This window comes from Sinocyclocheilus rhinocerous, unplaced genomic scaffold (assembly GCF_001515625.1).
Source record: "Sinocyclocheilus rhinocerous isolate Xijiao unplaced genomic scaffold, SAMN03320098_v1.1 scaffold332, whole genome shotgun sequence".
NCBI lineage: Eukaryota > Metazoa > Chordata > Actinopteri > Cypriniformes > Cyprinidae > Sinocyclocheilus > Sinocyclocheilus rhinocerous.
In genome coordinates, this window is record NW_015638940.1 from 98,050 (window position 1) to 123,691 (window position 25,642).

General features: G+C 37.0%; 3 protein-coding genes across 12 annotated transcripts in view; all 3 read left to right on the forward strand.

Annotated features, from left to right (window-relative positions):
- Positions 1-7,474, forward strand: part of rabl6b (RAB, member RAS oncogene family-like 6b) — a 15,951-nt gene extending 8,477 nt beyond the window's left edge. For all 10 annotated transcript variants that reach the window (XM_016565442.1, XM_016565440.1, XM_016565443.1 and 7 more), the window contains 7 exons: positions 2,417-2,805; positions 3,462-3,627; positions 5,043-5,231; positions 5,434-5,758; positions 5,857-6,040; positions 6,238-6,293; positions 6,373-7,474. In XM_016565442.1, the coding sequence (XP_016420928.1) occupies positions 2,417-2,805; positions 3,462-3,627; positions 5,043-5,231; positions 5,434-5,758; positions 5,857-6,040; positions 6,238-6,293; positions 6,373-6,564 (1,501 nt within the window). In that variant the 3' untranslated portion in view covers positions 6,565-7,474. The remainder of the gene's footprint in view (positions 1-2,416; positions 2,806-3,461; positions 3,628-5,042; positions 5,232-5,433; positions 5,759-5,856; positions 6,041-6,237; positions 6,294-6,372) is intronic.
- A 3,343-nt stretch (positions 7,475-10,817) lies between these two features.
- Positions 10,818-14,572, forward strand: LOC107750176 (U3 small nucleolar ribonucleoprotein protein IMP4-like). Its single transcript, XM_016565454.1, has 9 exons — positions 10,818-10,903; positions 11,777-11,885; positions 11,984-12,067; positions 12,148-12,257; positions 12,635-12,767; positions 12,948-13,102; positions 13,865-13,959; positions 14,061-14,134; positions 14,249-14,572. The coding sequence occupies exons 1-9, from the start codon at positions 10,901-10,903 to the stop codon at positions 14,359-14,361; spliced, it is 876 nt and encodes a 291-aa protein (XP_016420940.1). The 5' UTR covers positions 10,818-10,900; the 3' UTR covers positions 14,362-14,572.
- Positions 14,573-16,928: 2,356 nt separating this feature from the next.
- On the forward strand, positions 16,929-25,437 carry LOC107750175 (serine/threonine-protein kinase A-Raf-like). Its single transcript, XM_016565453.1, has 15 exons — positions 16,929-17,053; positions 17,209-17,312; positions 17,418-17,520; positions 18,807-18,961; positions 19,041-19,115; positions 19,221-19,365; positions 19,880-19,904; positions 20,110-20,237; positions 20,328-20,530; positions 20,933-21,109; positions 22,669-22,715; positions 23,001-23,119; positions 23,275-23,406; positions 23,695-23,829; positions 23,922-25,437. The coding sequence occupies exons 1-15, from the start codon at positions 16,946-16,948 to the stop codon at positions 24,060-24,062; spliced, it is 1,797 nt and encodes a 598-aa protein (XP_016420939.1). The 5' UTR covers positions 16,929-16,945; the 3' UTR covers positions 24,063-25,437.
- The last annotated feature ends 205 nt before the right edge of the window (positions 25,438-25,642 follow it).

Here is a 25,642-nt window from a genome sequence, read left to right on the forward strand (position 1 = left end):
TTTGATTAGGGTTGGAGCTAACCTCTGAAGGAAAGTGGCCTGGAAGGGCCAAGTTTGCCCACCCCTGAATTAATGCATATTCATATTTATTTTAGAACTACAGTAACATCTTCTGATTTCTCTCAACATGGGGACAGGAGAGCTGTCAATCAATAAATTGGGGGAAAAAAAGTAACTTGCGTTACTTATTTGAAAAAGTAACTCCGATATTCTCTTGTAAATTAAAAAGTAATGCATTACTTTACTAGTTACTTGAAAAAAAGTAATCTGATTACGTAACTCGCGTTACTTGTAATGCGTTACCCCCAACACTGGTTATCAGTAAGATTTTTTTATTTTATGAAAGAAATTAATGATTTTCTTTAGCAAGGATGCGTTGAATTGACCCCCCAAAAAATTCTATTTCAAATAAACGTTGTTTGCTGTTTTCAAGACTAATAATAATAATGCAAAATGTATCCTGAGCACAAAATCAGCATATTTAACGATTTTTGAAGGATCATGTGACACTGAAGACTGGAGTAATGGCAGCTTTGCCATCACATGAATAAATTACTTTTTCAAATATATTAAAATAGTAAGCAGTTATTTCACAATATTACTGTTTTTACTGCATATTTTAATCAAATAAATGCAGCCTTGGTGAGCATGAGAGACTTCTTTCAGAAACATAAAAATGTCTCTGTGCCTTCAGCAGACGGAGAGTGAACTGGCCTTGGATGCTGAGTTTTTGGACGTGTACAAAAACTGCAATGGTGTGATCTTGATGTTTGACATCACCAAGCAGTGGTAGGTGAACAAATACAATTAGCATCTCTATAGACTACTTCTCCAGCATGCTAACTTCAGCTAGCCCTTAGTTTTTCAAATCTATGCTTTTTATGATCCAATAGGACTTATAATTACATTTTGCGGGAGTTGCCCAAGGTTCCCACTCATGTGCCAGTGTGTGTACTTGGAAATTACCGGGACATGGGAGAACACAGAGTCGTTTTGCCTGATGACATCCGTGACTTCATTGCTGGCCTTAACAGGTTAGGGGTTGATGTTGAATTAAAGAGTTGAAATAGGGACTATGTTCACTAATGAGATGTGTTTAAGATCTTGTATTATTGTCAGTGGGCTGATGTTTGATGTCTCCATGATTTTGTAGACCCCTTGGTTCCTCTTACATCCATTATGCAGAATCTTCCATGAAGAACGGTTTTGGTTTAAAATATCTGCACCGATTTTTCAACATTCCGTTCTTACAGCTTCAGGTAAGTAGGTTAATTTTCTAGCCTAGAATATCTCTTCAAGGCTAAAGGTTTATTCAAATCAAAACTCAACCAGCTACCAGACAAAGCTAGTGAACATTTGTAATTGTTAATATTGTCTAAGCTCAATAATCTGTGTCATGTGCCCAGCACAAATGAGATCAGTTATTTTTAACTGTATTCCCAGTTACTGTTCCCATTACTATAGTTGTTACAGCTTTCATTGAAACGATAGTGAATGAAACTTTAGTTTGAAGTTCTACTGCCAACTTCCACAGAGAGAGACCCTGTTACGACAGCTAGAGACTAATCAGTTGGACATCGATGCCACGCTAGAGGAGCTAACGGTTCAGCAGGAGACAGAAGACCAGAATTATGAGATGTAAGAACTAAAAAACACCCCAAACAAACTTCCTGTAGTTTAATTCCATCTGCTGGACAGTTAAAGCATTATTCTGATTCAAATATCAGCAACATTCCATGCAAATACAGCTATACAACTGTTCAAAAGTTTGGGGTCAATAATGTTTTTTAATCAATACTTTTTTCAACAAAGATGCATTCATTTCAAGAAATTGTATAATTTTTTTAATTAATAATTGCATAAATCAAAAGTGACAGTAAAGACATTTATATATTATATATATTATTTATTTATTTATTGAAGAATCCTGTAAAAAAATAAAAAAACAAGGTTTGCAGCACAACTGTTCTCAACATTGATAAAAAATAAGACGTTTTTCTTTGAGCATCTAATCAGCATATTAAAATGATTTCTGCAGGATCATGTGACACTGAAGACTGGAGTAATGGCTGCTGAAAATGTAGCTTTGCCATCACATGAATAAATTACATTAAAAAATATATCAAAATAGAAAACATTGTTTATTGTAATAATTTTTCCAAATATTACTGTTTTTACTGTTTTTGATCAAATAAATGCAGCTTTGGTGAGCATAAGAGACTTCTTTCAAAAACATTTAAAAAAATCATACCAACCCCAAACGTTTGAACAGTATTGTACATTCCTTCACAAAAGTGAGATTGTTGGGCTGTTTGAAATTATGAGAACATGCTCAAATGCCTATTTTTAGGTTTGTGAACTGCAGTCAGTGCCGTCTGACTTTTATGATACAGTAGGTGTCTGTTATAACTTTCAGTTTCCTGGAAATGAAAGACTCTGGTATTAAAGGCTACAGCTCTCCCGGCCCTGCTAACGGACAGAGCCCCTCCTCAGGCTCGCAGTCTCCCGTCGTTCCTCAGAGCAGATGCTCCACTAGCAGCTCCAGCCCCTGTAGCCCCCAGCAGCCTCCCATTCCCTCCCAGACCCTGAAGGCTCCATCCCCCTCTCCATCCCCTCCTCCTCCTCCTCCTCTCTCCTCAACACAAGCGCCTGCGACCTCTCCCTCCCCTTCTCCTGCTCACCCCGGCCCGACGGTCTCTGCTCCAGCTCAGGCTTCTGCCTCTGCTCCTCAAACCCAGAAACACAGCTTCATCTCCAGGCTCTTTGGCTCCGCTCCCACCCAGGATCCTCCAGCAGTCGCCCAGGGTGAGTTTTAGCATGGTGCTTCTAGCTGCATGTCGGTCAAGTGATTGTAAGCTCTTCAACCAACAGTATTTGTGTTCATTCTCACATTTTTCTCAGCTATTCTTTGGATATTGTGCCGCATGACGGCTGTCATTTTCAGTGTGCTTATAAAATACTCAAAGCAGAAACATTCAGCTTTTATGTTGGACTAAAAACAGCTTTTACGTCTTTCCTCCTCAATTGTTCAGTGTTTCAGTGACTCATTGTTAAAGGACTGCTCTAATGCTATGAACTACAGAAGAGATTTGAAGGCTGAGAGGAATTCATTCACACACACACACTCTCTCTCAGAAGGAGTTTTCCCCGAGCGACCCACAAGGCTGTGAAAAATGGAGAGGATTAGGACTCGTGCACATCATAAGGATGTGTTGTGGATCAATAGAAAATCACAAGACCCTTTGCATTCCTGAATTATGGAGAGGTTTTATTAGCTCCTGCACCCCACCTAAAGCAGTTAACAGTAGCGATTTCGAAAAATGCATGTTATTATATCAAATTTTTTTCATGTATTACAGTTCTTGTTTGGAGCTTATAGTAATTGTTGCTGTTTATATATTTTTAATGCAAGTTGTTTTTGTCCCAGATCATGTGACCTCTTACTTCTTGGATTTCCACAGAGCCAGATCCAGTATCTGCAGCGGCTCCGCCTGCAGTTCAGAGCGTGGATGATTTTGTGCCAGACGACGGACTAGACAAAAGCTTCTTGGAGGACGGTGTCCCTTCTAACCCAAAACTGGCTATGAACACCCAGCTCTCTGCTGCGGGCCCTGCAGATAGTGACAGGTACATCAAGGGCAAATTAAAAGAAGGCATTCTTTATCAACTTTTATTATGTGATATGCTATTTTAAAAAAATTTATTCAAAGCGATATACACTACCATCCAAAGGTTTGGTTAAATGGTTTTGAAAGAAGTCTCTTATGCTCACCAAAACTGCATTTATTTGATAAAAAATAGAGTAAAAATTGATTTAAGTAACGGTTTTAATATATTGTACAATGTAATTTATACCTGCGATGGCAAAGCTGAATTTTCAGCAGCCATTACTCTAGACTTCAGTGTCAGATTTGGTACTGAAAAAAAAAAAAAAAAAACATTTTTTATTATTATAAATGTTGAAAACATTTGTGCTGCTTAATATTTTTGTGGAAACCGTGGTATCGTGATCCTGTGATATTCTTTGAATGAATGAATGATTAATTCTTTGATTAAAGGGTTACTCCACCCCAAAATGAAAATTTTGTCATGAATCACTTACCCCCATGTCGTTCCAAACCCCTAAAAGCTTAGTTCGTCTTCGGAACACAATTTAAGATATTTTGGATGAAAACCGGGAGGCTTGTGACTGTCCCATTGACTGCCAAGTAAATTACACTGTCAAGGTCCAGAAAAGTATGAAAGACATCGTGACATCTGACATCTGATGGCAGATGGACTATTCGATGGACAGAATAGTCCATCTGCCATCAGTGGTTCAACCGTAACGTTATGAAGCGACGAGAATACTTTTTGTACACGAAGAAAACAAAAATAACGACTTTATTCAACAATTCGTCACCGTAGCGCCATTTTGGAGAGTATTCACTGAACGTAAACTGCGTATACTGTTCTACTTGTCTGTGTCAGCCGCACCACACGGATACGTTTTCTAAGTTTATTTAAACTTTGATTTGAACAAAAACAGCGAATCCGTGTGGTGCGGCTGACATAGCATACACAGTTTGCGTTCAGTGGATACTCTCCAAAATGGCGCTACGGTGACGCGGAGGAGACGAATTGTTGAATAAAGTCGTTATTTTTCTTTTCTTTGCATACAAAAAGTATTCTCGTAGCTTCATAAAATTCAGATTGAACCACTGATGGCAGATGGACTATTCTGACGATGTCTTTCATACTTTTCTGGACCTTGACAGTGTAATTTACTTGGCAGTCAATGGGACAGTCACAAGCCTCCCGGTTTTCATCCAAAATATCTTAAATTGTGTTCCGAAGACGACCAAAGCTTTTAGGGGTTTGGAACGACATGGGGGTAAGTGATTAACGACAACATTTTTATTTTGGGATGGAGTAACCCTTTAAATAAATGCTGTTCTTTTGAACTTTCTATTAAAGTAAACATTTTTGTCTCTGAGTCAGTGTAGCTAGTCAGTACAAAATAAGTTGAATTTGCATCCATACTTGTAACATGTTTATTTTAGTGATGGGGAAGGAAAAGAGGGTAACCCCATGGTCGCTGGGTTCCAGGATGATTTGGACCCTGATGATGCAGAACTTAAACCCAGAGCTTCTATTCCCACTAAAGACTTGGACATCACTCTCTCCAGTGACGAGGAGGGTCCAAACCCTTCTGTGGCTCAGGATGAAGATCTGAACCCTGAACCTCACCTGTAAGCTTAGAATCCTGGCTTTCATTATTAATAGATTAGATTAATGAAACTATATTAAAGAGTGAGATCTCAATGAACTTGTCAATTGTAGCTGAAGCAAGTTTAGAATTTTGTTTGTGTTGTGGGCAACAAGTTCATTTATTTTGTTTCCTGAACCCAGTCTGGTTTTCATGGTGATTGTTAATAATATTTGGTTATTTAGGGTGGCTATGGATTCATTATCACTGGAGGACAAACCAAAACCTATCCACAAAGAGCCATTGATCCAGGCCCAGGAGAGTGTCAGCAGTCCGAACATAGAGACTTCCATTCTTAGTCCAGAACACAATACACGACCACTGCAGACAGCGGAAGCAGAAGCCCTGGCAGATCCCCAAGCACAGGTTGTAAAACAGAAAGAAAAATCGGCTCAGGCAGGGTCCTCTGACACAGACCCAGATGAGCCCGTGGCCAAACAGATGCTTTCATTTGTCATGGATGACCCTGACTTTGAGAGTGAGGAGGAAGTAATAGAGAAAGTGAATAAGGTACTGAAGTGAAGTTGATAATGATGGGCATTGTATGTTTTGGTGACTTGTCTGGATAATTTAACCCAAAAAGACCTTTGCTTTCCTGTTTGCTCCAGGAATCTTTCCCAGTTAGAGATGATATTCCTGATCTATCCGATGATGACATCACCACAGCTAAAATTCCTGAGCCCATGAAACCTACTGTACTCTCCTTCAAAAGCAAGAATGACGGTGACCTCTTTGGCCTAGGAATCGAGGAAAAGTCAATCAAAAGCAAAGACAGCAGCGAGGAACAAGATGGCAAGTCACTTGAAAAATGTTATTATAGGAAACCGATATTAGTGATAGACGATATAACAGTCAATATCGGTTTTCCTAGTGATTTTTGAATAAATATTGTGCAACATAAGTTGATGCACAACTTTTAACATTTAAATGTAGTGTATATTTGCATAATATCAGCCATCAATAAACGCTTTCTACTTTTCTTCTCATAGAAAAAGAAAGCAAACATTCCAAGGAAAAGAAAAAAAAGAAAAACAGGAGTAAAGAGGTGAATTATATTCCATTATAATAATTCATAGTTGAAATTACGGACTCTTGTTTTATAACTACTTTGTATTTCATCTCAGGATGATGACAAAAGCAGCAAGAAGAAACACAAGCACAAGAAAAAGGAAAGAGATGAGGCAGGTGTGACCGCAGATGAAAAGGAGAAGAGAAAAAGAAAGTCAAGAAGCAAGAAAACTGATGATCTTGAAGCTTTTCTGGCTGGAGAAGAAGACTCCGCAAAAAGAGAGGAGGGCGACTATGAGGAACTGTAACGCTCGCTCTCTGCTAAAGAAATGTTTGTGCATTGGTACCACAAGCTTGAAAAAGTTCTCATCAGAAACCACAAAAACAAATGCTTTCTTTAACAGCCCAACACATGATGATGTATTGATCTGACTGACAGGTTACGAAACGCCTGGTTTTCCATTTGCTACAAACACTTGCCAATCCACCTTCCATCCCTGAAGAGGTTGGGATGGCCGGCGTAGTTCACACTCTTTGGGCTCAAACTGCAATAAGTGGAAAAGCCATGCAAAATTGTTACAACTTGCATGTAATTTGACCTTTGACGTTTTTCGGATTGAAATGGACCATTTTCACTCATAACATTGTGTTTTCTGAATGTTTACATGCTCGCTTTTATATGGTTGCAATATTTTTGTCATCACATATGTGAACCACTACCACTCCAATACAACGGTTTTCATTGATTTTATTGCATTATTAGTTACCTTGTGTATGTGGATGAATTGGTATTTATGCTCAATAGATGTTCTGAGAGCTTGGCTTTGTGTAGTTTTGCTGTGTGTTTAGTGTTTGAAATGAATATACTGTGTTTCATGGTAGGATTATTTGTTTTTCCAAAATATATCAAGAAAAATATTTTAGAAATGTAAGAGATTTTGGTCAATAAATGCACTCATGATAGGGGGGTAGTTACGACAGCAGACATAACTATTCTCGTACTCTTTTAATGCAGGAAATGCCTTAAAGGAAACTACGGTTAAACTTTTAGGTTTTTTTTAGTTGTCAGTAATTAAGCCATTTTGCATTTTTGCACTCCATCGTTTGTGTCTACTTTATTGTTTAATGATGGTAAATTACAAGAAAAGATCATCTTTATCAAGTCACTGTTGACTGAAACTGCTTTTTCTTGAAATTGGAATCAATACAAAAATTACTACAATATTTTTGTAATGCTACTGGGTTGGTTTTCTCTCTTTTTCAGTGCGCCTTTTTTAAGTTTGTTTATTTTTATTTATTTATTTTTTCTCTTCAACTAATAATGAAAGCAAGTTAGCAAAGACGGCAGACAATGTTCGACTTCACTTCAGTTTTGATACGGACAGTGTGCAATGATAAAAATGTTTTTAATGTTTGTTATATATGCATTCTTACATCAAAATTGACATCAAAAGGGTTGAATTATGTGTTCATTGATGCTTTGTTACATTGCATGAATTGGAATTACATTTGTTTTTTTAAGTACTTTATTTGTAAAACTTTTTTCTTTTTCAAAAACGTAACACTCCATAACATACTATATATGTACTAATACAATATAACCAAAATGGTTACCCCATACCACCCTTCTCCCCTCCCCCCAAACCCGAACATGCACCAAATATTCATGAAGGTAATCACACATCACCATCAGAAGAACCTCAGCCGGACCAAGGAAATGAAAAAGGGAAAAGAAAAAACAAAAACAGAGGAAATACAAAATCGAATGACACGTAGCACATTAGCAGCATAGCAAAGACATCTTTAAAATATAGACCTGTGAAAGGGGCCCCAAATTTTGTAAAACATCTTTAATCTGCCCGCTCTATTGTTTTTTATATATAAGAAAATGTATTTGATTTGTTTAGGCGTATTATTTAAAGAAAGAAAACACAAAACAAATGAAACACAATGTAGCCATGCTATTAGCTGCTATCGTGTGAGCCTTCTTTAAAATATATATATATTATAAAGAATAACAACAATAGAAACTGTAGCTACATTTACACTCGACGGTTTGGGTTCAACGATGTTCATATTCTTCAGTAAATGTGACTGCCTCATTCTTCCACCGCTTTTCTTTGGCATTTGACATCATGTAGGCTAATGTGATTATGTTGTCTGCAAATGGGATAATTTCAGTTAAAAACACGTTTTATTGATGTTATCAGCGGAGACTAAATGAGATCAAAAACGAGCCCGTGCACACTTACCTTTGTATCTCCATGTTTCTCTATGGTCAGAAAAACTGTGACATGTAATCAAATAAAAATAAACATTGACAGAGGTTAAAGACATGTTCAAAGTACAAAGTATTTAGTATTGAGGTGGTTTGTGAGGACTCACTGTTGGAATAAATGTGAGTTGAGATGCTTATCACAAGGAGGAAAATAAACAAAATCCAGCGGAGGATGGACCAAACAAAGTTAAATGGAGCTGCAATGGACATGATCATAGATTAATAAACTGTAAAAATGATCGTACTTTCAAAGGTAAAAGACTGTTAAAATGCTACGGTAAAAATCTCTTAATTAGTAAGATAGGTTAAGGTAAGTTCCTTTACAGCCTAAGGTGAAAAACAGTAAGAAATCTAAGGAAGCATTTCATGTAGGCCTAATTCAACGGTAAATTACATTTACAGTTGTTAGATGTGAAAAAAGTCATCTTTTTACAGTGAAATTTGCTGTGTGACCTCACATTTGATGTTTTCCAGGTACAAAACAGATTTTAGTCAGTCAGCATGCAGGTTAGTATATTAGCCTAACATATCATTTAACGAAATATAAGATTTTTACTGCTTCAATCCGTAAAACCTTGTTGCTACCGTATTTTTACGGTAAAGTTTCTGTAACCACAGATGCTGTTTCTTTTTTACTTTCCTTTTTTTTTCTTTCTTTTTTTACTGTCAATTTCAGGGATTAAAACAGAATTTAAATATTTAAAAATTTAAAATGAAATAAAAATTGAAATGAAGAAAATTAAAGCTTGTTGAAAATATTTTTAACAGTGCTCTCGTACACTCAGGAAACCATCTAAAGAGAAATAGATAAGTAGTATTTCATCTTACTATTGGTAAAGTATTCCTCGGCCAGTTTAACGATGATCTTGTCTTCAGTCATGAACCCGCACCAGTAAAATCCATCCCCTTGTGTGAATGTCTTTACGGAGACGGTGAATGACTTTCCATCATCCTCCACAGCTATGTTGCCTTGCTCCAAAACATTGACACCTGGCTGGAATGAGAAGCCCATACAGCAGTTTTCATCCACGGCATCTCTTTTGCACCACACCCTGGGCCTGTTCAGAGATATATTCTTGTTTCCATAGTGGCAGGAGAGTTTCTGCACATAATCAGATGTGCTATGTCCTTTGGAGTAAGATTTAAGTTTGTCCTCTGTGAGAAAATTCAATTATTCAATTCAATTATTCTGTGACTGTGTTTATGTGTGTTTTGACCTTACCTGTGAGGATCATTAGCAGAAATGCTGTTATTAGATTCATGATGACTGATGGACGGCAGACAGTGCTTTGAGTCTTGAAGAATGTACTGCTCTTAAATGTTGTTGAAGAGGAAACACATACAGGAAATAACTCGCCACAAACACATTTAGAAGGAGCATGTCTCTTAGTTCTCTATTTTTATTATAACACACGCAGTCATCAGAAATCCCTCTAATGGTCATCATTGAATCATTTCATGGAAAATTTAATAAATGTGCCTTTTTTCGCACATGGCGTATTGTACAATTTCAGCAAACAGTAATAGGCCTTATGGCCAATTGTGAAATGTGATTACAATTTAAATTGTTTTCTAATTTAATATATTTTAAAATAAAATTTATTTATGTGGTGGCATTGCTGAATTTTCAGCAGCCATTACTCCAATCGTGTGTGGCACATGATCCTTCTTAAATTATTTTGGTGCACAAGAAACATTTTTATTATCATAAAATTTTTAAATAGTATTTTAGTATTTGAGTTATATTAAATGTTATTTATATTTGTATTTTGGTGAAACCGTGGTACCTTTGTTTTCAGTATTTTGGATGAATAGAAAGCTCAAAAGAACAGCATTTATTTGAAATCAAACTCCTGGTCCTGGGGACCGCCGCACTGCACATTTAGCATGTCTCCCTTATTTAACACACCTTAATTCATCAGCTCATTAGGAAAGAGCTCCATGAACTGAACTGAGTGTGCCAGATAAGGGAGACATACAGAATGTGCAGAGCGGGGGTCCCCAGGACCAGGATTAAGAACCACTGCTGTAGAGGTTTGTTGACAAAAACTCTGGTTAACATGGAAAAGCTTAAGACACAGTGTTTGTGTCACTATTGATCAATTTAATGCATCCTTGCTAGTTTTTGTTATGTATTATTATTATTATTTTTTTAATAATCGTTCATACTAGCTATTACTGTTCCCAGAAATGAAAGACCCCATGTTGGCCGCATTCTGGCCCAAGCACCCACATAATTAAGGGCCAGTTGTGAACTTTTATTTTGAAAGGCCGTGACACTTTTGTTCGTTGTTACTGACTGGATGACCAACAGGAAGTCGAGATAGTAGACCGTAAGGCTGAATTGTCACGTGTAGTTGTTCAAAATGGTAAGTACAGCATAACTCATTTGAATTCATAAACTCAAATTTGTTAGACGTATTTGAGTTTTGCCTGCAAGTCTTTTGACGTGACATTTTCTCGCGCTACATAGAGCAGTAGTTTATCAAGCCAACCATTGCTTTCCTGTTTGTGTTGTAGTGTGATCAAGGTCCATAATAAAGTGTGATGGATAGATGAACACACATTAACCGTGTGATTTGTTATCTAAAATATTAGGTCAACTAACTTTCTTAAACTAATTGCTTAATTATTCTTTGGCGATAGTATATTCTTACTTTCAGGTTCCATGAGAATATAGGTACCACTTGTCATGTCTTGGTAGCTACGTTGCTAACTATTATTTCTCTTATGCAGTTTAGGTCATAAATTTAGGTTTAGTAAGATTTTTTTAAGTTCAAGGAGGGTGCATTAAATTTATCTCAAGTGACTGTATATACATTTGTAATGTTACAAAAGATTTCTATATGAAATAGCCTAAATCGTGTTTTATAGAACTGTTTGTTAATCAAAGAATCTTGTAAAAATATGTCACGCTTTCCACAAGTATATTAAGCAGCTGCTTTCAAGACTGATAATAATAATAATAAATGTTTCTTGAGCACCAAATCAACATATTAGTATGATTTCCGAAGGATCATGTGACACTGAAGACTAAAGTATTGGCTTCTGAAAAATCAGCTTTGCCATCACAGGAATAAATTACATTTAAAAATAATAGAAATTTGTAATATTTCACAATATGACTGCTTTTTTTGGACTAATCTTTTTTTTCTGGACAGCTTGGTGAGCATACGAGACTCCTTTTAAAAACAAAAAATCCTAAAATTCATATTGTTTCTGAACTATATTTTGTGTTGTAGCTGCGGCGAGAGGTGAGACTGAGAAAGGAATACCTGTACAGGAAATCACAGGAGGACAGGCTCTACACTATTGAAGAGAAAAAACAGAAGCTCAAATCAGCTTTAGATGGTGAGACTCCAGCCATATCTTAATCACCGTATCAAACTCTCTTAACCTGTCTGATATATTGTGGATGTCTCATTTTATTCGGTTCATATATTTTGCAGAAAATCGTCTTTTACCCACTGAAGTTCGGAAGGAGGCTTTAGAATTACAGAAACTGTTGGAGTTTGATGATGAGGGTGGAGAAGGTGACTATTTTTCCGTCACTTACATCAGAATCCAGTTTTATCTGCTACCAGATGTAAACGTATTTTCTGATATTATATAGGTGTTAGTTCTCATATGGATGATGAGTACAAATGGGCAGGAGTGGAAGACCCCAAGATTATGGTCACAACATCAAGAGACCCCAGCTCTAGACTCAAGATGTTTGCCAAAGTATGTTAAATCCTATTATTCATATTTGACAGTAAGAATAAAGTGTTTCTTTGTGTGAATGCTTGTAGTTTTACCTCGTTAACTCTACAGTCATGGCCAAAAGTATTGGCAGTGACACAAATTTTGTGTTTTGCAAACTTTGCTACTTAACTTACTTATAGGCAGTGACATAATCTAGAAACAGTGTCAATGAACACTACAGCAGTTTAAGCAGCAAATTTAGCAAAACACAAAATTTATGTCACTGCCAAAACTTTTGGCCATGACTGTAATCTGATGTTTTGTTCATGTTACCATAATGACGTAAGTGAAACCTTCATCTTTCAGTGGTTGTGGTTTATTTAGGTGGCTTTTTTTCTTTTTTTTCTTTTTTGCAGGAAATGAAGCTGATGTTTCCAGGGGCCCAGCGTATGAACAGAGGAAACCATGAAGTTAAAACATTAGTACATGCGTGCAGATCTAATAATGTCAATGATCTTGTTATAGTTCATGAGACCAGAGGCCAGCCAGGTATGGACTGTTATAGTTTTGATCTGTGTCCTGTTTTAGTACACAGTATATCAATACCTGGTAAACATTCGGTATATTATGAAAGATTTTTCAATCGCTCTACTTTAATATCCAGTTTTATTTTGCAGTTTTCACCTTAGGGTACTTTACATCTTTCATTTGTGTGTTTTTCTTCTGTAGATGGTTTGGTGGTGTGCCACCTTCCTTATGGGCCGACTGCCTACTTCACATTGTATAATGTGGTAATGAGACATGATGTTCCAGACATTGGCACCATGTCTGAAGCCTACCCTCACCTTATCTTCCACAACTTCACGTCACGTCTTGGCCGAAGAGTGAGTTATACAGGAAATAACTTCTAGGGTCCTTAGAAACAATAATAAACAATAATAATCGCCTACACTTCCATTCAAAAATTTGGGGTCAGTAAGATTTTTTTTAAACAAAATGAACACTTTCTTTTATGCAAAAATGCAAAAAATTGATCAAAGGGACAGTAAAGACATTTATAATATTACAAAAGAATTCTACTTCAAATAAGTGCTCTTCTTTTAAACTTTCTATTCCTTAAAGAATGCTTAAAAATGTAGCACAGATTCCACAAAAATAATAAGTAGCACAATTTTTCAACACTGAAAAATGTTTCTTGAGGATTGAATGGTTTCTGAGGAATCATGTGACACTGAAGAATGAAAATTTAGAGTTGCATCACAGAAATAAATTACATTTTAAATTGTATTAAAATAAAAAAATAGTTATTTTAAGTTGTAATAATATTTTACAATATTGCTGTTTTTACAGTTTGATCTAATAAATGCAGCCTTTGTGAGTGTAAAAGTAAAAAAAAAAAAAAACAACCCCGAACTTTTAAACCGTAGTGTATAGTATTTGATATTCAGTTTCCTATTTTAATAAAATAAACGCAATTATTGTCTTACCATATGTATAGAGAGAAAGAGGCTAGGCTTTACTGAAGATCATTTAAAATCTCTGTGTGACATTATAAGGGCTTCTGAAAAGCTACAAAATCTTTAATTACTTGGTTTAGTAATGGATATTATTTGTTAAGCTGAAAGCAAAATATTTTTTCTCCGTAGGTCTCCAACATCCTAAAGTATTTGTTTCCTGTACCCAAAGAGGATAGTAGGCGTATTGTTACGTTCGCAAATACAGATGATTTCATCTCTTTCAGGTGAGTGCTGGTTCGTTAGAACTGTTGTTCTAAAGGTTTTGATTCTAATTATTATAAGGAATTTGGTTTTAATGATCTTGAAATGACTTTGTATATTGCAGACACCATACCTACAAGAAAACCGATCACAAGAACGTTGAGTTGACAGAGGTTGGACCCAGATTTGAAATGAAATGTAAGCATCTCTGTTTTTTGGTTTTAGATATTTCAGTTGATATTAATTCAGAACATGCACTTATGTTGCACTCTGCTCATTATTCATATCTTGTGTTTCATCTTTCTTTTTCAGTGTACATGATCAAGCTCGGCACACTGGAGAACGAGAATACTGCAGATGTTGAGTGGCGACTCCATCCTTACACACGCACTGCCAAAAAGAGGAAATTCTTAAGTGTGGAATAGCCCAATGAACTCTTCGAAAACCTGCATTGTTCTGTCAGCATGGACATTTTCAATGTAATTGAACCTACATAGTGGTCTTTTTTCCATTTAATTGTGACATTTAAAAAGATGGACAAATTTGTTTCAGTATTATGATAATATTGTTTGCCTGTTGACACTTGCTCAAATGTAATCTTTTGTACAGAGTCACCTTGAACATCAAAAAAACGTTCTTTACATTTGTAGCTTTTGTGTTGTTTTTTTTTAGTTCCTTGTTGCTTTATTATTCCTTATGAAATGGCTTGTATTGAATATTTAAACGGAGTTTTTGCTTGAAACAGTTTTGTTTGGTTTTAACAAACATATAAACATTTTGAACAGTATATTGAGAATGTATAGAACAGTGTAGGTTTCTTTAATGCTTGGAAAAACTTTACATTCGTTCCCCGCAGCACTCGCCCCTTTCTGATCCATTGCTACAAAGTACCACAATAGCTGACCAATCAGTGTCTCGATTCACAGATCTCCACCAATCAGAGCGCGAGATTTCAATGTTCCGCTTTCCCTGAAATTCTTTGCTGACCCGACTTGAGACAGAGAATTCAAGATGGCTGTCTCAGGTGAGTATTTACTCTGGAGCAAAAAATGCTTAGCGAGTCTCGCGAACGGGTTGCGTAGTTTGCAGAAATACTACTTGCAGGTGTAAGTCGCGTTAATTCATACCGCCGCGGCTGAAAATTTAAGATAAAGTCAGATTTTTCAACTTTTAGACAGCATTAGCAACACTAGCTAGCTAGCAGCTAGTCGTCTAATCCCTTTCCGCCTCATGAAAACAGCATTCCCTCTTTCAGCACGAAAAAGGCACCTGACGGGACTTAAGGATCTATATTTAGCTAATATGCTTTTATACTTAAGTCATAATATTGACTAATGTCTTGATAAAATGAGCTAGCTAGGAGTGCATGGCCTGTATTGTAGTAAAAGAACAGAGCAAATGATCAGGCACATCACTCTTAGCTAAACCCAGCCAGATCATCTTCACTGCAGGCTGCTGCACATTTTCTGTGGTTATACTTTAAGGAGGGGAGGTGTTTGCTGTGTATACTGCGTTAATACTGTAGATGTAACATGAACTGTTGGGGTGTTACTTTGCATTTCTAAATGCATTTGAACAAGGATTGATCACCGAAGACTTGCTTAGAAATGGGATTCTTTGCAGCTATAATTTGTTATATTTTTAACAAAATCTGTATAGTTGTGTGTGTGTGTGTATTCTTTGCAGTTTTAGATGTGTGTGTGTGTGTGTATATATATATAGATATCTCTCAAGGTAGTAGATGTTATACACACACGCAGTTGCTTTCTGGCTTGTAAAAGCTGCATTTAAACTAGATTCAGTGGGGTTGTACGATCTGTGTTTTGTTATTTATTACATGCTCGTTTACTTGCTTTAGTATAACTGTACAACACAAGTGAAGTTTTGCACAATGGTACAACTGCAGTGGTTTTCAGTATACGCAATACTTGAGGTTTAAGTTTGCGATGATTGTATACTGCATTAAATATCATAAAACGTTCAATCTGAAGTACTTGTTCCTACGTGTCTGGATTAAGTGGCTTAATTTAAATTTTCGATAGCCATAAGACTTAAATTATAGTGTATAATTATAGACCAAAATGTTAAAAGGAGTTTGAACGACATCGGATGTCTTTATTTGGGGCATTTCCTTTGTGTTTTGTATTGGTTTTATTACATCAAACGATCAGTGTAGAAACAAAAATATTTATTTAGGCACTTACAAGCTCCACTGACATATGGTTCTGAGTTATCAGTTTGCTTTTTCTCAACACGGTGTAATTTCAAATGGCCACGCCTGCAGTGTTTTTATCCTGAATTTTGAATTGTAAATTCATTTGGCTACCAATTTAAAGTGTGTTTATTTATTATATTATATATTTACTATTCATTTAAATAGTTTCAGAGGTAATGCTTGTTTGGACATTATCTTCATGGCATTCAGCTTGTACTTTTATCAAACTTTTTGTGAACGCATCAGCCATGATCAAATCTAGTGATGCACTGACAGAAGTGATTTACTGAAGCACCCTTCAGCCTTCCAAAACTATTTTGGCCAAAACCTTTTTTTTTTTTTTCTCAGTTCTGTTATGGTCAAGTATTTTCAGTTTCCAAAATTGTGTATTACTAATAAAATGTAATTTATTTTCGGTGTATTTTTAACAAAGAATTAATAAACAGTTAGTTGTTAGCAAAAGCATACATTTCGAATAATTTGAATAAATCATGAAATTAAATGTTTACGTCATTTTGAAAATGTCAAATGTTCCACAACAATTACACTCATACTCTTCCTGTCTGTGTGTGTGTCTTGTATGATATATGCTTCAGTGTTCTGAAACCATAAGATACATATTTTTTTTAAAGCGTTTATACAAAAAACAGCAGGAAAGATGACAAAGACATTAACTGCAATGCAAACAACATTTTGCTGGATCCCTGATCAGATCTGTTTAATGGGTATGTTTTTATAACAACGTAGGTGTGAGGGAGGTTTGTGTATATACTGACTGCCCCTTTGGAGACACCATGTCCAACACCTCCTCCTGTTCCTCCTCGGGGGAAACCAGCCCGGATGACACACCCCGAGGTGGGGGCACCATTCGTGTCTACCTCCCCAACAAGCAGCGGACGGTGGTGAGGGTTCATTTACTGGAGTCTGATTAGTTTAAAATGCCTTTTATTATTTTTAGTAAAGAAATGGAATAGCTAACATAACCTGTATATATCGGTAATTAGAGGATGCGTGTTTGTGATCATACGTTGATAGCACTATGTGACCATGTGTTTAGGTAAATGTTCGGCCTGGTCAAACTGTCCATGATAGTCTAGATAAAGCTCTAAAAGTCAGAGGCCTCAGCCAGGATTGCTGTGCTGTCTTTCGCCTTCTTGAAGGGTAGGTGTCCCTAAGAATTTGACTTGTAAAATGACAAAATGTCTCTTCTTAGTAAGGTTTATACTCTGTTGTTTTGACTTTGTTGTTCTTTTGTCTTTTGGCCAGCCGGAAGAGACTTACAGAATGGGACACTGACATCACACCCCTCGTAGGGGAAGAGCTTCTGGTAGAAGTGCTGGATGATGTTCCTCTTACCATGCACAACTTCGTAAGTGTACTTGCACAACAGACTCACCCCTTGTCCAAATACCCACACTTGCGGTCTTGGCCACTTGAGAGCACGTGCGCACGACAGGAAGTAAGTGCGCAAGACTGTCCCAGGTCTTAAAAATACCAAAGGTCAAGTGCAAAGACCACAAGTGTGTGTATTTGGACAAGGCATCAGAGTCAGCAAAGCTAGGTTCTCATTTTAGAAAACTGCATGTACTGGAAAATATTTGAGGTTAATGCAACAAAAAATCTCTGTGGAAAGTTTATGTGGGATGATTATGATGAGCAAGTACAGATTATTTAGTACAGATTAGTTCTGTCCAGCAATTCTGGGACCTTTAATTGATGTAAATTTTAACTACTGAAACTTCGATTAAATTGGCAGCACTTTCCAATAAGGTTAAATTTGTAACAGTAGAAAATTCATTAGCTATGATGAACTAAAAATGAACAGTATTTTGCAGCAATTATTAATCTTGGTTAATGTTAGTACTTTGTATGCTTATTTTTTATTTATGTATTTTTATTATTTTGCACCACAGCTATAACATTCTAATAGATTTAATTTTTAGTTGATTTTTAAGTTAATTTCAAGTTTGAGGTTAACATTTAATTTATGCTAAATCATGAATTGTAGGCTTTACATTACATGCATTATGAACAGACATTAATTAACAATGAACATTAGTACACTACCGTTTAAAAGTTTGGGGTCAGTAAGATTTTTTCATGTTTTTGAATTAAGTCTCTTATGCTCATTTATTGCATTTTAAAAAAAAAGTAAAAAAAAAAAAGGCTGAATTTATTTGATTAAAAAAAACAATACCATTCTGAAATATTATTATGATTTAAAATAACTCTTTTCTAATTTTAAAATGTAATTTACTCCAGTGATGGCAAAGCTGAATTTTCAGCAGCCATTACTCCAGTCTTCAGTGTCACATGATCCTTCAGAAATAATTCTAATATGTTGATTTGGTGGTCAAGCGACATTTATCAGTGTTAAAAACAGTTGAGCTGCTTGATATTTTTGTGGACACAGTGATACATTTTTTTTTTTTTCAGGATTCTTTGATGAATAGAAACTGTAAGAGTAGCATATATTTCTTTACTGTCACTTTTGATCAATTTAATTAAACCTTCCTTGGTAAAAGTATTAATTAAACAAAAAACATACTGACCACAGACATTTGAATGGTAGTCTATATTAATAATATAAATCACATAAACTTGTGAGTCACCAAATCAGCATCACCCTTAAATGGCACAATCTTGTTTTCACAGGTACGTAAAACATTCTTTAAATTAGCTTACTGTGACTTCTGCCACAAGTTCTTGTTCAACGGCTTCAGGTGTCAGACGTGTGGGTATAAATTTCACCAGCACTGCAGCAGTAAAGTCCCTACAGTATGTTTGGATATGGACACCGTGACAAAACGGTATGTTCCGAATGAAATTGTCTGTTTATGTGCACTTGTTGTCATTTTCGTCACTTAACTGGTGTTCTGTTGCTCTCAGGTGTGTTTCTAATACAGAAGGCTGCCCTTCGATATTGATATATCCGGCAACCAATTCCATATCAGATTCTCCCAGGTACACTCTAACTTCACCTATAAATGCACGTATCTGTTGATCCCCAATGGGAAATGTAGCACTAACTGACGTGTAGGTTTACTTTTTTTGTTTTACCCTTTTTAGAGGGGAAATACTGACTTCCACATCAAGCTACCAATTGTTCATGGCAGCAGAGGACGGTCAGTCTCTCCAGAGGCATCGCTCCACCTCAACACCCAACGTCCACATGGTCAGCACGCTGGAGCCTGGCGCTGCTGGCCTCATGGAGGTTAGAGAGCGGACTAGAGGCTCATCAAGTCCAGATATATATTCTGATGTTGTCATTTTTTTGTTTCAAAGAAACAGTTCACCCACAAATGAAAGTCACCCGCTTCGCTCCAAAATGTTCTTTCCTCTGTCGAACCCAAAAGGTGATGTTAGACAAAGTGTTCACACTGCTATTTTCCATACAGTGAAAGTGGCTGTCTAGATACGAAAATGACAATAATTACTGAAAACCGGCATTAAAAAGTTTGTATAGAAAAGAGCAATGTCAACATTTTGCTTCACTTCTGCATTTGTGTTCCATGGAAGAAAGGAAGTCATGCAGATTTGAAATGACAGGAGAGTGAGTGAATGCATTTTTGGGTGAACTGTCCCTGTACAAAAGTATTAGCTTGTTTGTATACCAAATGTTTAGAAATGTTACTTTACAGAATATGACAATGGAGGTTCTGCATGCCTCCTTGATCATCTCTCCTCCATTGCATGTATTTATTAATTTTTCCCCCATTCTCATTCAGGAGCCATTCAAAATCAGCACAATGGGTGAGTTTTTTGTTTAGTTTTTTATTTCTTATTTTTTCACTTTGACTACCCGTCACTCACATGAGCACATGTTCATTTTTTCCCACACACCCACAATTACACTACATACATTTTTGTTTCTTATCCATCCCTGATTACAATGACGCATTTAACTACACCTCTCCATGTGTGTGAACTGGCCCTCATACTCTAGTGTTGTTCACAGGGCAAGAGTCCTCTCCCAAGCCTTCCACTAGCCCACCCCACCTAGGGTCACCAGGAAGAAGACCCCCCAAATCCCCTTCTGAGCCCAAGGAACGAAAGCAATCCTCCTCTGATGATAAAAAGAAAGTGGTGAGTGTGTGTCTTATTTGATAGAAAGCCCAGATGACTTGGTTACAATCAGATTTTTTTTAAACAAAATTTTGTTTGTGTGTTTTCTAGCACCGGGGAGGTTACAGAGACTCCAGTTACTACTGGGAGGTGCACTCACGGGAGGTGTCCATGTTAAAGAGGATTGGAGCAGGGTCTTTTGGGACCGTCTATAAAGGCAAGTGGCATGGAGACGTGGCTATCAAGATTCTTAAAGTGACAGAGCCCACACCGGAGCAGCTCCAGGCCTTTAAAAATGAGATGCAGGTTTTACGGTGAGTCATTTGCATGATCATATCTTCAAAGCCTACTGGTGAGGACAGTATAACAGTACCCTGTTAAAAAAAACAGCATTTGCTGGTTAGGTATGTTTTGAAGCATGTCAGCTGGTTTGAGCTGGTCCTTAGTTGGTTATGAGCTGGTTCTGAGCAGGAGCTAGTTGCTTAGGACCAGCACATGACCAGCTTAAACCAGCTCAAACCAGCTGACATGCTTCAAAACATACCTAACCAGCAGCACATGTTGTTTTTTTCATCAGGGTAGTTCTCATTAATGCTGCTTTACTACATTAGTAATATCAACTGCTGCTACAGCCAACTAATCTCCAGTTCAAATAATCTAGTTCAAATAGATGTCAGTATGATCAGTATGACTAATTTGATACTCTTGCTCCTCAGAAAAACACGCCATGTCAACATTCTGCTGTTCATGGGCTTCATGACGAAGCCTAATTTTGCCATTATCACGCAGTGGTGTGAAGGGAGCAGCCTTTACCACCACCTGCATGTTACTGAGACCAAGTTTGACACGATGCGCCGTATTGATGTTGCTCGCCAGACTGCACAGGGCATGGAGTAAGATATTTAATTTTTTTTTTACCTATATTGACAGCTTGGGATAGCTGCTATCCTACATGTAGCATAATTGCTGTTCCAATTAAAGGATGTTAATATAACAAAACCTACTAATGTACACTACTGTTTAAAAGTTTGGCGTAAGTAAATAATACTTTTAATCAGCAAGGATGCATTAAATTAAATCACATGACCAGCTTAAACCAGCTCAAACCAGCTGACATGCTTCAAAACATACCTAACCAGCAGCACATGTTGTTTTTTTCATCAGGGTAGTTCTCATTAATGCTGCTTTACTACATTAGTAATATCAACTGCTGCTACAGCCAACTAATCTCCAGTTCAAATAATCTAGTTCAAATAGATGTCAGTATGATCAGTATGACTAATTTGATACTCTTGCTCCTCAGAAAAACACGCCATGTCAACATTCTGCTGTTCATGGGCTTCATGACGAAGCCTAATTTTGCCATTATCACGCAGTGGTGTGAAGGGAGCAGCCTTTACCACCACCTGCATGTTACTGAGACCAAGTTTGACACGATGCGCCGTATTGATGTTGCTCGCCAGACTGCACAGGGCATGGAGTAAGATATTTAATTTTTTTTTTACCTATATTGACAGCTTGGGATAGCTGCTATCCTACATGTAGCATAATTGCTGTTCCAATTAAAGGATGTTAATATAACAAAACCTACTAATGTACACTACTGTTTAAAAGTTTGGCGTAAGTAAATAATACTTTTAATCAGCAAGGATGCATTAAATTAAATCAAAAGTGACAGTGAAGACATTTGTTACAGAATATTTCTGTTTCAGATAAATGCTGTTCTTTTGAACTTTCTATTAATCAAAGATTCCTAAAAAAACAATCAAGGTTTTCACAAAAATATTAAGCAGCACCACTGTTTACTACATTGATAATAATCAGAAATGTTTCTTGAGCACCAAGTCAGCATATTAGAATGATTTCTGAAGGATCATGTGATACTGATGACTGGAGAGTAATGGCTGCTGAAAATTCAGCTTTACCATCACAAAAATTAATCACATTTTACAACATGTTCAAATAGAAAACTATTTTAAAATTGTAATACTATAATAAGTGCAGCCAGCTGTGTGCTTTTCAAAAGGCATAATTTCCTTACAGATTTTTCATAGGTCTCCCACACACTCATGTCAATAAATAATATATCATTATTATATTATCAGCTAGTGTGTTTATATATGATCAGTACATAATTAATAGTGGTAAATTGCTTGTAATTTGGACTTGTGATAACAAAGATCACCTGTAACTTGATGGGGGAAAACAAAACATCTTGAGGAGCTGCTCACACCAGAAGACAGTGCACTTAATGGCACTCTTTGTTCAGCTCCGAGTCACTAGGACACACTTGTATGGGAAATTAGCACGTCCTCTTAAATCCACCACTGTTATATGATTGTACTGCCTATTAGTAATGCTTGGATTTACAGAACATAGATGGAGTGTAGAAACTTAATTTAATTAAAATCTCAAATTTGTACATAATTTGCTACTTTTCTTTCCTTAACAGTTATCTTCACGCCAAGAATATCATTCATCGGGACTTGAAATCCAATAGTATCCTTTCTATAATGTATTAGCAGTGCTCTTGTCTGTATTGTGAGAGAGATCTGTTGCAGGATAGATCGGATTCAACTAATTTGCTGCCTGTAGATTGCCAAGCTGCTTTCTGTTTTTAATATGTTCGTAAATAAAGAATTGTCTGATTTACCAAAATTATTACTGACATAAGATTGAAGGCTAAGGTTGATGATTTACTGGAATAATAATGCTAATGCATTCTCTCTAGTGATGTTGTAGTCTTTCTGTGTTCTGCATGATACTCCTGAGCTCATGTGTCAGATATCTTCCTGCATGAAGGCTGGACTGTAAAGATCGGTGACTTTGGGCTGGCCACAGTAAAGTCTCGCTGGAGTGGCTCTCAGCAGGTTGAACAGCCCAGTGGCTCCATCCTGTGGATGGTGAGTAATCGTCACCCAGCTCAATACCTCATTTCATTAAATCATCAATGAGTCTTATACCTAGTAGCTTATCACGTATGTGAAGTAGTTTCATCCTGCGTTTATTGTTGAGAAATACATTTGTACAGCTTGTTTCTCTCTGCTGTTGTTTTTAGGCCCCAGAGGTGATCAGAATGCAAGACACTAACCCATACACCTTCCAGTCAGATGTATATGGATATGGAGTGGTGCTCTATGAATTGATGTCTGGGACTTTGCCTTATTCGAATATCAACAACCGCGATCAGGTCAGACATGCACCACCATCACTTTGCCATCTTACGGTTATGAATCAGGGATTGGCTTGTAGTTTCACAGTTTGATAGTTTGTCCTTTTCAGCCCAGAAACCTTCTGTTCAAGCTGTAAATAGTTTTTAATGAACTTTGTTCAACCCAACATAACAATTCTGTCATCATTTACTCACCCTCATGTTGACTGTATGACTTTCTTCCTTGGAACACAGAAGGAGAAGTTTGTGTGAACATGAACTATGAAATGCAGTTTTTTTTGATTTTCGGGTATTCTCTTCCTGTAGATTATTTTCATGGTGGGTCGTGGGTACTTGTCTCCAGACCTCAGTAAATTATACAGTAACTGCCCTAAATCAATGAAGAGGCTCATCATCGACTGTCTGAAATTCAAACGTGATGAGCGGCCACTCTTCCCACAGGTGAGAATAAACCAGATCCCTTCTCTGATTTCCACCACTGTTATGTCAGATTAAGCAACAGCCTCTCATGTTTCATCCCTGCTGTTCTTCAGATCTTGGTGGGCATTGAGCAGGTCCAGGATCTGTTGCCAAAAATCGAGCGGAGTGCCTCTGAGCCCTCTCTACACCGTGCTGTACACGCCGAGGACCTAAACCCGCTTCTTTTTCACACCACACGCCTCATGCCTCTGTGAGACTGCCGGAGACGATCCGCTCCTCTCCCAAAATGCCATGCAGCATCATTCCCAGCATGGAATCCAGAGTTCCTCTCATTTTCCACACATTCCTGAGAGCACCCTAATTACTTCATTGGTCCCACATATAGTCGAACACACACATCATCACATTTATCTACTCGTTCACGTTCCCGCCCTCCTCTTTTCCGTTCCAGCTGCTTCTCTGTAAAGCTGCCTGTAGAGAACGTCAGATTCTGTCTGGACCAGCTGCTTTTTAAAACAGAAGCAGGAAATAAACTGTGCTCTCTTAGTACACTTAATGGATTTTGAAATCCAAGCATCATATCAGCAATGTATCGGCACAATCTTAATAACCTCCTTTTTTGAGGTATATTTCAAAATGTGTTATGGTTGCTTACGTTTTTACTTTGAGAGGAAAGTAGCATTTTACTTTAGAACAAGCAAACTAGGATGGCGATTTTCTTTTTCTTTTTTTTTTTACTCTCCCTGTTCTCTTTGCTTGAACTTCATTGGCCAGCAATAGCACAATGTGATGACTTCTATTTATCTACATTAGTCACAGAGACTCTCTGCTCACAGATTGGTTTGTAGTCAGTTGTTTTAAGTCCATGATCATAAATATTATCATATGCTCATTGCAATTGTTTTGGTGTATTTTTAATTCCGTTATTTTTCAAATAGAAAATATTGCTTAAACTCTTAACTGGTGTCAGGATTTGGTTGGATGTACATGTGACTTGTTGTGCCCTTAATAATTGTCGTGCATTTCAAAAAACGCCTCTGATTTGGCTTTACCTTTGGGCTTTCTCTGTATGTTGGTCAGCTTTAAATTGTGTAGCTTAATGAAATTTCAAGAAAATGGCACAAATCCTGTTGGTATTCTCAAAGCAGTTGTGCACTTCCTGAATTGATGGGGAAGGAAGGATTTACGTTTTTCTTTTATTGCTTTGAAATGAGTACATTTGCTTTCTGGATTTATAAATGAATGATTTTTCATTTTAAAATGTTGCGTCTTAAAACGGAGTAAAAATTCACAAACTAAACTAAAATGGCACATGATGACCACAAGCAAGACTGGTAATTTAGTACTGGCACATCATCCCAGTCTGACTTCTGAACTAATGCATTGTGTTTGCATGTGGTGCTGTTAACCGGTCGCCTTTGCCCTTGCTGTTGGGACGTTTGTACAGTAGCTCACACTCGGAGATACTGAAGAGTTTTTGTTCACAGCTCTACATTCAGTGTTGAGCGATAGTTTTGGAGGGTGTTGATTTTGTTTTGCATCTTGAAACTTAAGTGTCATTTTTAAGTGTCTGAAAACAATGTCCATAAATGGCCTTATGTTTCACAGTCACACAGCAGCTTTAAGGTGGCGTTCCGGTTGATGCTCTCAAGCAGTTGCCACTTCTTAAATAAGGCTGCTAACTTTAGACCCGCTGCTGACCACCGGTTAATCGACTAGTTTTAGTGTTGAGTGAGAGGATCAAACTTAAGATGCTCTTTCGCTTCTGCAATTCTCTTAGGGCTCTGATAAGTGCACGAAGAACAGAAACTTTGTAGCATTTCTTTCAGATCAA

Coding starts and splice junctions, on each gene's coding strand:
- LOC107750175 (XM_016565453.1), top strand. CDS start 16,946: ATGTCCAACACCTCCTCCTGTTCCTCCTCGGGGGAAACCAGCCCGGAT. Junction 17,313..17,417: donor GTCTTTCGCCTTCTTGAAGG/GTAGGTGTCCCT, acceptor TCTTTTGGCCAG/CCGGAAGAGACTTACAGAAT. Junction 17,521..18,806: donor CTCTTACCATGCACAACTTC/GTAAGTGTACTT, acceptor TTGTTTTCACAG/GTACGTAAAACATTCTTTAA.
- LOC107750176 (XM_016565454.1), top strand. Junction 12,258..12,634: donor GACTCAAGATGTTTGCCAAA/GTATGTTAAATC, acceptor TCTTTTTTGCAG/GAAATGAAGCTGATGTTTCC. Junction 13,103..13,864: donor CGTCACGTCTTGGCCGAAGA/GTGAGTTATACA, acceptor TTTTCTCCGTAG/GTCTCCAACATCCTAAAGTA.